The following is a 16,550-nucleotide window of genomic DNA, read 5'->3' on the forward strand; positions in this document are numbered from 1 at the left end:
CAGACTGAGTGAGGGCTAATTGCAACCTTAAAAAGCCGACTACTCTCTTTTTGGCTTTCCAACCTCAACATTTTGAGAATAAATCCAGGCAATGAGCTCTGAGCCTCCTTGGAGGATTTTCCTGAGGTCAGCGGCAGGTTTGACTGGCCAGTTATCCTTCGTGCCACTGTGGCTACTCCACCAGCAGCCAAAAGCCCCACTCCCTTCTTAAGCCAAGTGAAGAGGGCCATTCTAGATCCAGACTAAGGCCTTAACGGACGTCAATTGTGGTGGTCATTGAGTAGCTTGACCAGAAGGTGGAAACAGTGTATCAAAGGAGGTGGTGCCAACATATAGCAGAGAGAAAAGCGTATCACCTTCTATTTACAGTCAGAGCACATGCTGATGTCTGTAGCTGCTCTCACCACCTCTTTGTTGGTGACTGACCTGAAACCTAGCAAAAAAATGCCACAAAAGCTAATAACTTTTCTATAATAATGGTAATTTTACCCTCACACTGGCAATTATTTTGTCAGAGTGGGTGTGAGGTTTCTCAAATAGTGGCTGTTTAATATGTGATGTTTAATAGTAACATGATAGCGAATTGATAACAGGCACAAACCACCAAGCGGCACGTCTGGAGGTGGTTTGGATTCAATGACTTGCTCAAGGCCACCTCAGCGGGGCAGCGGGCTTGTTGACATGGGGCGTGAAACAAAATCTGTTTCCAGCTGAAGGACAGTCTCTCGGAAATTTCAGATCCTTGAGAAAATGCTGCTGCTTCAGGAACGGAAAAACAAGTCAGCATACTTATCATTTTCCCATGTGACATACAGAGTGCAGCCTAGCCAAGTGCACAAACCAGCACCAGTCCTGCTGATATCATCTGACAACGATTCAGCCTCTAGCTAGTAAACAAGCTAGTAAAACAGTTAAAAAGTCATCAGACAGCTGGCTCTGCAACATTTCAGCCAATACGTTTAGTCTCTTTTGCTCTCCTCACTGTTCCTCAAACGTGATTGGCCAATACCACTTGGACTACAAATGGAACCCGCAATGCTTCAGATGCATGCAGTCTTGCCCCTTGCCTACAGATTTTGCTTTCATATGCAGATATCTATTTATAAAGCTCACAGTTAGACTTGTTGTTTGCATATGTTGATTACTGATGAAGTTCCTCCCTGCCAGGCCTTAATGTGAAGGAGCTCCTCATTTCATTCATTAGGCTGGGAAATGTATATATTTTTTCTATTACTTTAATCTTTTTTGATTGGTTGTATTATGTTATTGTGATAGCTTTGACTCAACCACATGCATACAGTCAGCATGAGATACACTGAGCATGTTTAATGAGGAGGTGACAGCAGGCCTTACACATGAACATCTTTTAAGAATTAAAAGGAAATGAGCAACAAGATTGTACAGTGATCTTCAAAACACTCACATTGTAACTGCCATTAAACCATATTTTAGCACATTTTCTCTGTCCATATTGTAAAATATACTCAACTGTGGTCACCAGGTGCATGTAGAGGGAAGTTCAGTCAGTCATTATGATGCCATAATCCAACGACAATCTGTGGGGTGCTCGTGTGCTAATTTTCCAGAACTCTAACAGTGACATCTGCTGGACATTTGGAGTACTCATTCCCTCATGCCTCAAGGTGGCATGGAGAAAAGCTCTTCTGCAGCCATCCACAAGTATATATGAAGAGGTGGTTAAGAAATGAACAAGACAAATATTGCTTTAAGCCAAGTTGTAGTTAAAATTAAAGAAAAAAATCTAATTTTAACCCCAAATCTTTGTATTTCTCATTAGTTATACACCATATGGGTGGCGTGGATGTGGTGTGTAATGGCTGATTATAGAAATTCATATGCACAGAATTGGTATGTTGAAAACACACGTGTAGGATTCTCATTTAAAGACCCGGTTAGACCTAGCTTTATTTAGTCTTTGTTGTTTCGGTGCTTCTGTGCCAAAATCTGTCCCATTTTCCAGATCCACTCCAGTGGGAGAAACCCCTTTGCTCATGTGTTAGGATGCTGCCATTGCCTATTTGCTTTAAACACTAAACTGTCTGCAAGCTGCTACTGATACATGCCCAAGTTTGCTTACCACACACACACACACACACACACACACACACACACACGTGTATATATTCATTAGGATAGCAAGGGTCTATAGAATGCATGCACTGCACCTCCAGGAGCACACAGGCTGTGTCATTTGGAGTCTCTATCTGTCTCTATCCCTGTGCTGTGGCTTGGCTGTAAAAACCCTCTGGGGAGTGCACAGCCTCTAGACTGCACATGCAGTGGTAGCTGCACAAACATCAACACACTGAACCAACTCTGGCCTCATATGTACAAAAGTGGGACAGTGTTTGCCTAGAGGAGAGCGAAGTGGTCTTGTGAAGGAAGGTCAGTGGTTCAAATCCTGAGACCCATGGGGAAAATTGAGTGAGCAACTTGCTAAAGTATATTCAAGGTGCCCTTGGGGCATTAAAAAAAAAATGCCTGAGCTGTTTAAGCTGCTGGACCTTCACACCAGCTCTCAAGTGTGAATACTGTGGTACGTCACTGTCTGTGAACCAAGGCTGGGTGGAAAAAAAAAACAACACACAAGCTCAGCAAGTCCGTCCCTTGATATAGGTTAATAAAATAGTTGGTCCTCCAACCTTTACGGTACATTTCATCTGAGCAGCGAAATCCCAAGACACATTAAGTTACTCTATAGATTGTTTGAAATGTCACACAAAGTCTTGCATGGGAACACATGAGGGTCAGTAAGTACATTTTACTGCTGAACTTGGCTCAAATTGTATTAACTCGGAGGAAAAGGTCAGGCTTTAGGGAGAGGAAATTTTATTTTTCCTTACACAGATGCCACCGCTTGTCAATGAATCTCAAGGCATAACCAACGGGGGATATAGGGAAGCACTATAGACACATCACTCACGGAAGGAGGCATGGCGTATGATACAGTATATGGAAAGTAGTCTCAGAGGCAAGTCTTCAGAATATAATTGCTCTCTGTGGGCATCCACATATCAAGAAATGGCAAAATTTATGCTTGGCTTACTCCTTTTAGGGAGGCACAGATGGCCTCATATTGTGACTTTGGTATCAGTGCTTTTGACAACAGCAGAGATTAGTCTAGCCGTGCTATCTTCAACATATCCTCTGTGCTACGGGCTGAAATACAGACAAACAAGCGTGCACCTCCATTGTTTGCAGACAGCAACCTGTAAATTATCTTTGTGTCCTTTTTAGTGTTTGCTCACCGGAGTGCTGGGTAAACTCATTTCGCCCGCTCACACCACTGAACCGTGCAAACAACACACACACACACACACACACACAGAGCATCATGCTAGCTGCTCGGCGATAAGACCCCGCTGAAGCCTGGCGTCTAAGAACAATCGCTCTGGGAAAATCAGGAAGCCCCCCGATGTCCGTGGGAAGTTCACATGATAAACTCAACAGCTTCCTCTTCCCAAAGGAAATTCATAAACTCAAGTGAACTCAACAAGTTGAGGTGTAAACTTTGAGTCTGACATCAGCATCTGCCTGGGTGATTCATCATGCGGACGAAAAAAGCGCAGATGCTGGTGAGTGCTTTAATGTCTTGTGCAGCATCTGTTCCCATAATAGTTGAAGTTTCTTATAATGCTGTTACACAAAGGATAATGACATTATTCTCTTATTGTGCAGTCAAGAAGATTAGAGCCTACTTTGCTTGATAAATCTAACTTAATCAAGGTGTTTAACACCAGGGGAGAGTGGTTTTGTGCCCAAGCTCCCAGCAAAGAGAAGCACGTTTCTGCTACACAAAATCATTGAATTACTGGGTGGTGAAAACTAAAAGAAAGTACTCTGAGAGGGAAAAATCAGGTAATGTGTGATGGGGAGCTGCAACTATACATGGGCTTGTTTTTGTTGTTGTTGCCTGCCAAAAACTTCAGAAAATCAGCCATCCATATACAGTTTATGTGTAGGGAAAAACATGGTGGTGGTGGGGGGGAGCAATGTTGGCATATTACCTGATAATATGTGAATTCAGTTTGCAAACAGATTCAGTTTTCCAGGGGTTGATACACTACGAGCGACCCCTTTCACATGCAAGTAGCCACTTGTTCCACTCATATAGCAGCAGCTTTAAATGTTGGATGAGTGACATAGTCTCTGATTCAAATTTGACTTTTTAACTGGGCAGAGGATATCCATGCTCGCAGCAATGAATGTAATGACTTCCTGAAGGGAACCGGTAACTTTCCAGAGACCAAAAGGCCAAAGTCGCAAACGTATTGAATTTGGGGCAGCTTGAATTTTTCTCAAAACGTGGTATTTATTTGTTGTGCGCTTCCCCAAAAAAGGAAAAAAAAGAAATGGCTCCTGACATTACACCCCGCCCTGCTTTTATGAGATCAGCTTGACATTCTCACGCTGCCGTACTGCTTCACTACATTAAAGAAAGGTGCACGCGTTAACGTGAAAAGGAACAATGTTTATTTCTGACCTTCTCATAGACATATCTCGGACGAAGGTGATGCAAGCGCTCACATCCTGTTTTCCATAAAAACGTCCAATGAGACAGAAACATGTAACACCATGGTCATAAAGTTTACATGGAAACATTAAATTATGAACTACATACTCGTATCGGATATAATGAAAACACACAGTTTGATAAACTGCCAAGGAAACAACAGAATTAATGAACAGATAGTTTTTTGTCATACATTTAAGTGTACCAGGTATTCAAACAAAGCAACATTGAGAAATACAACTAAATCTTTGTATTTACACTGAGGAGCGCCAATTTGTCACTATTTAACATTATTACATATAGAACAAAACTGAATTATAAGGTATAGAATTGATAATATCCTTTATGGGAAGTTTTGTTGGGTTTTTTTTGTTGTAGGCTGTTTTGTCCCAGCCAATGGGTGAAGAGCGATGTGCACCCTACTGACATCAACGTGAATCAAGTGAAGCAGGTGTGTTTTTTATAGAGAGAAATTCAATTTAACAATATGTTCCATGTAGGATTTGATGAAATAAGACCTCAGTGTGAAAACGACATGTTAAATTAAATATTTTGAAAGGCTAAAATGGAGAGACACCCTTTGTTAAAAGCTGATTAATGATTCTGGAGTATTGGCACAAGAGTATGTCTCACTAAACAGCCATATGCTTGTTTTTATAGAAAAGTGAGAAATAAACTACACCCAAATGTGCATTTTACCCCCTAGCTCCCACAATACCCTGGGGCTACGGCTGTAACACAACTCACATATTATGTATCACATAAAATCATAATGGCAAGACTTGTCTGGCTGCCAAAAAAGGAAATTAACACAGTAAGTCAAACAGAGCACAACACTTTCCCAGAATGAATGCATGTTAATTGCACCAAACTCAATTACATTTTTAGGCTACAAAACCATGAATAAAGTATGAACAATGTGCAAAAACAAGGTCTACCTTTTTAAGAGAATCCTGCATTTAATATTAGCATAATCCTATTTCCTCTCTGTTACTATTTAAAAATAATTCAGCATTTATTAACTTATGTAAAATTTCTGTAAAGACATATGAACAGACAGCAATGGCTACTTTGGTTCCTTTTTAATGAACGAGGGAAAGATAAAAGGGGTGATTGAGTGCATTTACAAAATATACATCTGTTTTTCTGCTCTTCCCAGCAACCATGATTGATTTCTCGTGTATGTATGCAGTCCGAGGGTACAGCATGTGTGTATGTAGTTTTAAAAGGATTTTTTTCAAAGTGCTATATCTGATTAGGTGAAAATTAGAAATTGATTTGTGGCTTGTTTCCTAGTTGCCACGGTACAAATACATGTACTCCCACCGTGGCCCAAAGTGCCTTAAAGTAGGAATTTCTGGCTCAGTTCTGTCCACTCGTCCTGGTTTCTTCTGGATCCGCTCCAGCTTAGGAGAGGTTTTCACTCTAAAGAGTCAAACAAGACATGAAGCATCTTTTTTTCTTTTTCTTTGCATATTAAATCTGCACAAGGTAATTTTGCACAAAGTGTTTCAATTATTTGGATTGTGAGAGTGATGTCACTGGGCTACTCAAATGTTCTTTTCTACCAAAAACAGCCAGTCTGTGACAGCATGAGCCAAATAACACCAAATGGGACAAGTAGCAAATGTGACACACTGGTGAGGCCAGGTTTTGTTTGGAAATAGTGCCAGCTAGCTGCTGTTAAAGAGACAGTTATTTCATTCCCTGTTTAGTCCCTGCCTCTGGGTGCACAAGTGGCCAGAATTTAATTTAAGGAGATGGAGCAGATCTGCATGAATTTAAAAGAATGGGAAACTCTTCTCTACCCAAAGATTTTCACAAATCTTGCCCGGTGCATCTTTAAGATAATTAAGACTAGTTTATGCTGATTTATTCTCGTCTGTGTCTAGTTTTCAGTCTTGGGGTTCCAGTCCCTCTAGATGGTCAGGGATGGGTAGACCAGTGAGGATCGTCAGACACTTATTCCACACGTTGAAAACAGGACACACTGGCTGGATGAATGAGACGTGAAACGTGTGCAGGTGCTGGGACCCCACGGCATCGTAGAAGGTCAGGTAGCCGGCGTCGTAGTCTAACAGGACCCCGACGCGCCGCAGGTGGGGCGAGGGCTCGATGGCCAGCTCCTTGCTGTTGTGGCGAACCACCCAGGAGTTGTTGCAGCGGCACAGCACCCAGGAGGCCGAGTTCTTGCCGATCCACTCGTGCTTGGGGGCTGATTTGTAGGCTATACCCACAGCATACCTGAAGAGGAGCGGAGGTTATCATGTGAAAATTACAAGCGTTGAACCGTCACTCAAACAAGAAGACACCCCAAAAAACGGCGGGAAATTTGCGGGCCAGTAAAACTCACCACGTGCTCCCTCCAATTAAAGCCTCCCAGTAGTGACGGCCACTGTCAATGTAGACGTTTCCCACCACGCCGTAGCTGCTCTGGCTGGTGAAACGATCCTGGCTGTGGCCTTTCTTGGACGTGGTTTCGTCCCGCTCCACAGTCAGATTATCGTGGGACACCTTCAGCTTCTTGTGGGCAGATTTGGGGTCCAGCTTGAACGGCTGGCCTGTTGGAAAAGAAGGAGAAAATGGAAAAACGTATTGAAACGTATTGAGATCTATTACAGAACAGCTAATTTATTTCCAGTTAATTAAATTTCATATTTGCCAATAAAAAAAAGAAAGAAATCCAAAGCACAGCAAGTGGAGCAGGTGGAAATCCCACAAGTTACTTTTGCGTGGGTGTTTACACATGGAGTGTTCGTTTTCAGCCGCTGACTGCTTACTGTTGGTCTTCAGAGTCCCCGGTTCACTGCTCCTGCTTCCCGCTTGGTTAATGGCCTTGACAACAAAGATGTACTTGGTGCCACTCTGCAGACCGTGCACCGTGTAGTGGTTCTGCTTGATGTTGGGAACAATCATCCAGCTCTCCAATGAGTTACACAGACCTGGAGGGACGGGGAAAGGAGGGCGAGATGAGGAGAAAGAGGCAGAGATGAGAGAGGTGGCGTGTTACGGTGGACAGTCTTCAATGAGAGATGTGCTTTATTTTAAAAAGGAGAAGAATAAGAAATGTGTGGAAAACATTAACTGTAAATGCAGGCGCTAGGAGCACAAAATATTTAGTTGAAGGTTTCCTGGAGGAGTGGTGTACAGCTCTGTGAAGGGATAGCTGTGTGAGTGTCTGGAACAGGTAAGAGGGTGTGAAAAGGCACAGGAGTAAACCATTCACACTTAGTAGGCTTCATTGCTGCACTATGCTCCCTCTGCTTGGCGTGTGTGTGCCCCTGGTGTGTGTTTTATTCAATGGCACCACCACCTAAAGGTGTGTGTGTGAGTGTGCATGGCTTTTCTATCCATTCGATAGCTTTGTTCACCTGAGGAATGTACGCAGGAACTTTGTTAAGTGAATATCCTCCATAAAGAGTGCTCTCAGTTCTCCTTTTACTGTTACAACGTCAAAATAGCGATGTGTTTTCATCATGTTCACCTTCTCCAAAGACCTACTGCATGGATCACAAGCTAGCCAAGTGAAAAAATATGAATCCATAAACAAACTCTGACTTTAAGTTTTGATCTCAAAGTGATAGGATTCTAGTTGATTTGCAATCAGCTGTGGTTGCTGGTGGAAACAGGAAGTGTGCATTGACAACTGCAGGCAGCAAAGACACCTGGGGGGGGGCTACCCTGTCAGGAAAGTAACCAAAGACGTACTTGCATGCATCCCTTTACAGTGCAGCCAAACTGAGAGGATTGGTGTCATCCAACATGGTGACAGAAATGCATATTTTCTGTGACAACAGTAAGAAATATTGGTTGTTACTGCAAAAAAGATGTAAAAACCAGACAGATATTTCTGTTTTAACTGAACAAAAAGTGGAGTTCAAACATAAGAGGACATTATTGTTAGAGCACCACCCCGTGTAAGTAAAGTTAACTGTTAAAACTTGACCATTTAAGTATTACTACTGCTAGTACAACAGCTTCTATTCCTGCTGGCACACACTCCAGGTCAATCAGCGTCAAATAAATTTGCAGATAGAAAGCAAGTTAGTCTGTCACTATCACATTAACACACATTTCCCCCAGGAAATCCAATTCAGACGGCTGCACGGCACAATTACACATCGGAGTTAAGGATGTTGTTTTTGTGTTTTTATTACATTAACATTAGAAGACTTCCATTTCTTGCATAGCGATTCATCTGAAGTGCTCCGGGGGGAATTTTCCAGCACGTGACTTAGATGCTAACAGCAGCACCTCTGACATTATCGAATGTGAAAACAGGAGGTGAGAAAAATCACAGCATCTCAGTAAAGAGAGGGAGACAGGGATGTGAAAGCAAACAGGGGGAAAAAAAAAGAGGCACAATAAATGGCACATTAGTTTAATGGCTGCTGGTTCTAACCATGTTTTGAACTGTAATGTAATGAAAAGCAAATGACAAAAGGTGTAACCTCTGGAAGAGGGGAGAAAAAATAAAAGGAGGAAGGAATGCAGAAAAGGAAGGAGGAAAAGAATGAGAGGGAGGCAGAGGATTTTTGCTGTGAGGTAAATCTATTTGAATCTGAAAAAAAAAAGACTTCAAAAGCGAATAAATGATAGACAGGGGAAATGCAGTTTGAGTGAAAGGGAGCAGGGGAGCTCGTCTTCGGATGCCCTGACCCCATTTTCTTCCTTGTAGTTGTTGCTCACTCGAGTGTGCTCGTGTGTGTGTGTGTGTGTGTGTGTGTGGGTCTCTCGTGCATGGGAGTATGCTGTATGCCTGCTGTTGTTTTACAAGACATTGTGTCACTAAGTGTGTGTCTGGGACGCTGATTCATTTTACAGCTGTCGCCTCTCCTACACCGCTTCACTGCCACTGAAACCTAAACGTCCTGCGCGCGCAGACGTTTGAACCCCACTGTGGTCTCGTCTCTCGCTGACGGCAGACACTGCCGCGCTTATCGTCGCATCTTCCTCTCCATCCATCCTGCACGAGCCACAGCCATTTGATGTGAGGGTGATAGTAACATAAAGGCTGGGGGCTTCACTTCAGGAAGTCCCACTTCCACCGCTATCTCGGCTATTCCGAAAGCACTTCAACTCCCAGCTGCCTTGGGGAAGCTAGCGGCCACCAGTAGGGCAGCATAATTGTGCTGGGCAGATTTCGGGTCAGTAAATATATCTATTGCATTTTCTGTGCTCTAAAACCTGCAGCAGCCCTCTTCATTTGCCTGAATCACCATTTCATTCTCACTTAGTCGGATGTCATGTTCTTGTTTATCATTTTCCATCTCGGTTGATTTGAGTTTTAAGATTTAAGAGTTGTTATTAATTCATGTTGCCTTGCAAAACCTGTACAGCTGTGTTGAGAAACAGCACAGCGCCAGATCTATTTGACGCACAAGATCACAAGAGATCTGAGAGTGCTGCTGAAAACGCCCAAACTTCCAATGAAACATTGCATGATTTAAGTCTCCTTCTTTGCAGCTCAAATCTGAAGATGGATTTGAAAGATTTAGAGCTGACTGCACTTGGATTGTGCTTTAAGATACATAAATCCATTGAATTTATCAGTTCAAATTTAAATTCAATCGGTTTCGAGCATTCCTTTTCAGCCACACACACTTACTGGCAATGTTAGACTGTCCGGTGAAGATGGCGTACTGGAGCTCATAGGACACCACTGTGAACTCATCGTCAGACGTCCAGTGGACAGCGATGGTGTCATAGGAGGCCGTGCACAACTCTTCCCTTATGCACGGAGCACTTGGAGCTGCAGGGGGGGAAAATGAAAGAGGAACGTCATGCAACGAGACCTCTAGCTCTTGTGTTATATTCCAACTGAGTACAGTTTTGCAAATTACGTTAGTAAAATTCAAAAAACGATATCACACTCAAATGAAGAAAGAAAATGGACATAGGAGGTTAACTGGGGCTACTGTATGAGTGCAAAGGCTGCATCACACACAGGATCGAAGATGTTTTTGAGCAATATAAGCAACGCGGGAGAGAAGTTATAAAATATTCCGATTAAAAGCGGCTCACATTAACACAGCAAATATCACAGTCCTTTCAGCAGCAACACATGTGAGTCGTTGCATAACCAGAGATGCTAGATTGGCCTTTTTAGACCCATGTATTGATTCACTTTCTAATGATTATTGTTTTACAGTGAAATAAAACACTTTTTCTATTCATGCCATGCCTTTAGCAGAGAGAGAATGGACTGAGGTAAGAAACAAAGACACAAAGGCGCAGCTTAAATTGATTGTAAAGCCACTTCCTATCTCTTTCTGTGTCTGTCACTCTCTCCCTCTCCCGAGCCTTCTGCCATGAGTGGCTGCACATAGTGGAGTGATTCAGACTGATTCACTTAGTGAAAAGGCCCTACAGCGAAGCCCTCATGCATCGCAGAGAATAAATAGGAGCCAGCCATTTTCACAGACCTTCAGATCCACTACGCGTGATGCCTTGTTTTTGTCTCCAGCGTGCTCATAATTCATGCGGTGACATTTTGATGGGCCCTTGCAAATGGGACATCGGAAATTAATGTTGAAAATTAATTTTGGAGTTAATAGGCTGGGACCTCCTCCTTCAAATGCAGTGCTTGAAGATAGCAGACTTCAAAGAAAAGAAAAAAAATGGAATTCAAAGCTGGGATGGAAACGTAATCAGAGGCAATGTTTGGTTTCGTGGTCAGCGTGACCTGAATTAAAGGGCTGGACTGTAAAGTACAAAAAGAAACAGAACATCAAGGGATTATGGTGCACATGAATTGAGATGCCCACTGATTTTGATTCAAAATGAGTCCACTGAGGGCTAAAACTGGTTTGGTTTAATCAATAAATGCTCTTCTGAGCAAAGAGACTTAGATGGAAACATGAAGCTTTACCAGTAAGGTAATCCAGATTCTCCAGCATCTTCTTCTCTCTGGCAAAATCCAGGGCAAAAGTGTCGAAGGTGTCCGTTAGGTGGATCTCAGGGATCAGCACTTGGGTAGATGCAGTTGCCATGGAGACCCTAAGATCATTACCAATCAGAAATGAGCATGTTTTCATACTTTATTTCTGCAAGTGTTGAAATCTTTAGAACAAAAGAAGGACTGAGGACCTGCAATGTGTAGAAAGAAGGAATTTTAGCATTTGCACCGGCTCATATGAGCTGATGGAATAACACAGATACGCAGTATTAACAAACTGTGCAATAGTTGCTAAATTAAATCAGAACAAAATCAGCCCCCTAATTAGTGAGTCTGTGCAGATTAGATTTTGATTGCAACACTACTTTTGTCTGAAGGACTAAAGGATAATGATTTCTTTTTATATCACTCATCTTAGTTTCTCCCGAGGATGCACATATTGGACACCGGGTTTTGTTCTCAGTTGCCAAATCAATTAGTCAGAAAGCTTAAGCAGGGAGTGGAATAAGATTAGGCTAAATAAAACATGAGTTCCCTCTCCGCTTGTCTTTGCTGTTGGGGAAGTCACAAAGATCTAAAATTGTCTCTCAACATCTATGTGTGCACTCTTTGCCCTTTCCCTAAAGCCAGAGCTTAGCTTGCTAAGCTGTATAATTTCAACACATGAGGCTGCTTTGTGGGCTGCCTGACCTCTCGTTGATGCTCTTGGCAGTCTGCAGGAAGCGAGCGTGATCGGTTTCTTTCAGGGTCTGATCGGCCTGTGTGATGAGGGCAGAGGACCTCTCGATGCACTGCTTGCAGTTGGAGATCTGTTGGGCGAGCTTCCGAAGCCTTTGCGTCTGGAAAGAGCGAAGAGAGAGGTGTGAGAGCAGTCCTGTTAGGCTGGATCAAATAATCAGACCAAGACTGCGTGGAAAGGTCGTCATACAGGTTAAGGTGTTACGGATCATTAGAGATGAGAACATAATTAGAGCTGACGACAGGAAATTACCCACAAATACAAGCTTCTATTGGTACAAGGAGATGGATGTTAACATTTCGAAGTCACTGATATGTGAAAAGGTCAAATCTAGAGTTGACTGATGTACCGAGCCATCTATTTCTTTTTAACATCTTCTTAATTGACGTGAACATTGAAGACTGTGAATTATAACAAAGGGCATGAACATGTCCACCCTCCTTAGCTTAAGTTACAAGGACTAGAAGCAGATATTTTCACTTCCATTTTGTTTCTTGTTCTATGAGAAGCCCTCCTCTCGAACTGTGTGAATAAACCAATTATGTAGATTATGAATTATACTAAAGAAAGAACAGTAACCATGCATTAAACCAACGGCTTGAGTGGGTGAAGCTTCTCCCATGTTCCTGCTGATGCTAAAGTGATTCTATTGCACGCAAATCTGGGATTTCATTCCCCCACATTTGCCCCTCGGTTTCATTCCTTCTCCTTACAGTGTGAGCAGAGATTTTAGGAGACAGATTGAGGTCAGTGGCTGGATTGAGGTCGAAGGATGTTTCATCAGCAGTTTGGCTTGTACAGTAAGAACCCCCAAACGCTGTAGTCTCAGCCCAAATTCATTTAAATTTGTCAGCATCGTGTTGAAAAATCAGATGGAAGTAGGGAAAACAGGCAGACTAACAACAGGAACTTGGCAAAAAAAAGAGCATTTTGAGTGCTATTCTGATCACGATCTAGCACTTCCACCAAAAAAAGCAATTTGTAGAAATGTTGGCCAAAAAAAAATAAATCTGTACTTTCTCTGGTGCAAAGCTAGAAGCACAGATTTCATGGTGAAAAATTCCTACTGGGTTCCAAGTCTCATTAGACACAGCTTAACAAAAATCATCCCAGTTCAGAGTACAAGTGAACGTAACCCCCCTCCTCCCCGTATGCTCTGGGATTTACTCTTGGCCAGTCTGGCTGTTTTTCCCGGCTGTTCAGAATGTTTTAAGGGTTTGTATCTTGGGCAGCTGAGCCGTTCTCCATCTGTTCGCAATATAAGGAGCAGGTCAAGTGGCTGTAATGAAATATTGCATTGGGGTCTGATGGTAGCTGAGATTGTGTCGAGTGTAGGCATTCGTTTGAATAGTGGCGAATAAAGGAGATGACATTAACAGCCAATTAACTGTAGCTTTCCATTCGGCTTGTGATAGCCTTACACGCAGATACAGATATGCCGCAGGAAGAAGGGACTTGACTTGAATGCATATGGCCGTGGCATCTGCAGACCGTGTTTGCCTCTTGATGATCATTTTACCTGCTAGAATGGTTCACAGATGGAAGAAAATATAATTTCTTTTTAATGATTTTATGGAATTATGGAAATCAGTAGCAACAAAAGCAGGGCTAAATGTGTGTGAAACATCAGTAAGGTGCATTACGCCGTTTGCGGTGGAAGAATAAAATGACAAGTGCGGCCACATAGCTTTAAAATACAAATCTGACTTTGTTCACTGGTTGCCAGACGAAAAGAATGCATGAATCAGAATCTTTTAAGAGTTAAAAGTGAGTGGATATGAAGTGAAAGATGGGTATAAAAGAGCAAAAGATGAATATAAATAAATGCTATCATACCCCTTGCCTCAGTGTTCACCTTACCTTTCCCTCCTTGATCTTGCTGCCAATGATCTGCCTCCTCTGCTGAATAATGTCAATCAGGAGATCACACTCCTCCAAGAGCTTGCCCTCCTGACGGGATGCGTTCACCTGAGAACCAATTCACAGAGTGTATTAGATAAACAATAAGGCTGATGGATGCTGGGGATTGGGGCTATATAGTAGAGGGATATATGCTTAGTGGCTCCAGATCATGTTGACGGGCGGACAGGATGCCATTTTCCTCCATCAGCCGGCCCCTGCTGTCTGAAGCAAACACTTGAGGAAGATGAGGCATATTCAGCCATTTTGTCTCCTGCTGGTTTGAGTGCTGAGTGACAAGGAAAATAGGCAGGAAGCCCTGCGGCTGTTAGGGGAGCAGACATGACACTCAGTAACATGCTGAAGGCTCAGACACAAGGGCTGCCTCTGAAATCACTGTCTGTTTGCAAGCACATATAGCGCACAATGTTTACCGTCCAAAAGTTTCGTTTTTTGTAGTATCCAACATCAGAGAAGTTCCGACGAGGGGATATTGTATTTTATAGATGCAAAAAATTACCAGTAAAGCAAAATGATGGTGATTTCTAAGTTTATTGCTCACTATAGAAGGAGTAAACTACCAGTTGTCTATTGTATAAGAATTAATGAGTGATGGAGTTGCCGTAATTCCCATGGCAGCCATTTTAAAGATATACTATACTGTTTGACTGTTTGAATCAGATATTTGGCATTTTCCAAGCTACCAGCTAATATACAAATAGGAACCAGCAAATGTGTAAGTTCCCAATGAGATTCAAGTAGCCTTTGTACAGTAGTTGCTGTTATTGAGGCTCTAACCTGAAGTGCTGTACTATTATGTCCCAGCAGGCTTTGATTTGGTAGCTTGGTGCTGTGTTCAGACCAAATAACATTTATGTCTTGACGGACCAGCTTGCGACCTTTCATGACCTTTCATGAAGCACGAGGGTGACGAGGCAGGGGTCATGTTAAAGTCAAACTAGCCAAGAGAAGGCAAAAAACACCAACATGCTAAATGGTCACATTCCGATAACAGTACATGGGGTGAAAAACAAAACACGGGCCTTAAGATGGAAACTAGGCCGCTGTCATATTTCACTGTTACACTATGCAGAACATATATTTAGTTCTGTTGCTCTGGGGTAAACATCTGCTTGGCTCAAAACCCACTGCAGGCAATTAAAGAAAAATGGTTTAATTCAGTCAGAAGGTGTTTGGGAAAGCACAGTTGATGCTGTTGATTCCATTCAGCGTCGTCCTGCCATGAGGGTCTTTAGGAGACAAATAGCATCCAACTCCATTCTCTGAGGTGTTTGTGCAAATGTTCCAACCACAGAGGGAATCAGTCTGAGCAGGCTATAAATGTTGTTCAAGTGCAATTATAAGACTGCAGTACCTAACATAATGTGTAATTTCTCATTGTGGTCATTTCCTAGCGGCCCTTTCAGCACCTTGTAAAGTGTTTTCTTCTGCTGCTGCGAAGCGATAGCACAGGGAGCAATGAAAGGGAAGTCTGCAGTGAGTGTTGCCAAGCCAACGTGAGATTGCACAGTTACTCACACACACACACACATACTGTACACTCTCTCTCTCACGCACACACACACGCATGTTGACAGGTGTTTTAATAATGACCTCATGGGGAGTCATTTGCCTCCCTTCCACAGAGCCAAACAAGGCTGGAAAGGACTTCCTCAGCATCCTCAACATTCCCTCCAAAAACCGAATTTGTGCGATTTTCAGGGATCGTGTTGCCAACAGAAACAATTTGCCACCTGGATTACATCTTGGCGTGGATGTGAGACATGGTAAGCTGGACGCCTTAGCTCTGCTGTACAGAGTTGCTGTAGCAATGCCGGCACATCTGTCTTTTCAACAGTGCTAATTGGTTTCCTCGACATCACTGTGACAGCTTTGGGGAAGCTTGAGACTTAAAACTGCTTACTCTGTAAAGAGCTTGTATATACTGTAGATCTCTTTGTGGCATTTTGAACACCAACATACTTACACAGATCTTAAAACAATGGGATTTTGGGGTAGAATCTTCCCGAAACATAGACCACAAAGACAAACCCTGAAGTTCATGTTTTTTGGATGTCAGCTCTTTTGGTCTCCAGCAGATTTTGCTGCTTCTTATTTTAGTGCACCGCTGGGTCATGAATAGTTCCTAACGACTACTAAACAACTGAGAACTGTGATTAAAGTTTGGATTTTCCTTAGTTTTCAAGTGAGGCTTGATTCGCCCTCTCTGACGTGTTATGACTGCAGGTCTCAAGAACTCACTGTGAATAGAGGTGACTTTTTCTTGTTATTGCTCATCTCACAGGAACAACCGCCCACGAGGCTGCATAGACGCACACAAGTCATTACTCACACACACACACATATGCACACACACCATCCCGCCTCGGAATGTAAGCATTCCAGTCAGAAAATGTATTTCAAAATTCAAAGGAGGACATTTTGTAGCTTAAAACACTATAATCATTACTCTGTGAGTG

At 42.6% G+C, this 16,550-nt stretch overlaps 1 protein-coding gene across 1 annotated transcript in view; it reads right to left on the reverse strand.

The window, feature by feature from the left end:
* Positions 1 to 4,911: 4,911 nt before the first annotated feature.
* The window catches only part of LOC139223517 (E3 ubiquitin-protein ligase Midline-1-like), a 38,340-nt gene continuing 26,701 nt past the window's right edge, over positions 4,912 to 16,550 (reverse strand). Inside the window, exons 4-10 of the mRNA XM_070855448.1 lie at positions 14,032 to 14,139; positions 12,123 to 12,271; positions 11,406 to 11,533; positions 10,143 to 10,286; positions 7,315 to 7,476; positions 6,888 to 7,095; positions 4,912 to 6,778 (exon numbers count right to left, since the gene is read on the reverse strand). Of these exons, the coding sequence (XP_070711549.1) occupies positions 6,430 to 6,778; positions 6,888 to 7,095; positions 7,315 to 7,476; positions 10,143 to 10,286; positions 11,406 to 11,533; positions 12,123 to 12,271; positions 14,032 to 14,139 (1,248 nt within the window). The 3' untranslated portion in view covers positions 4,912 to 6,429. The remainder of the gene's footprint in view (positions 6,779 to 6,887; positions 7,096 to 7,314; positions 7,477 to 10,142; positions 10,287 to 11,405; positions 11,534 to 12,122; positions 12,272 to 14,031; positions 14,140 to 16,550) is intronic.

This window comes from Pempheris klunzingeri, chromosome 24 (assembly GCF_042242105.1).
Source record: "Pempheris klunzingeri isolate RE-2024b chromosome 24, fPemKlu1.hap1, whole genome shotgun sequence".
Lineage (NCBI taxonomy): Eukaryota > Metazoa > Chordata > Actinopteri > Acropomatiformes > Pempheridae > Pempheris > Pempheris klunzingeri.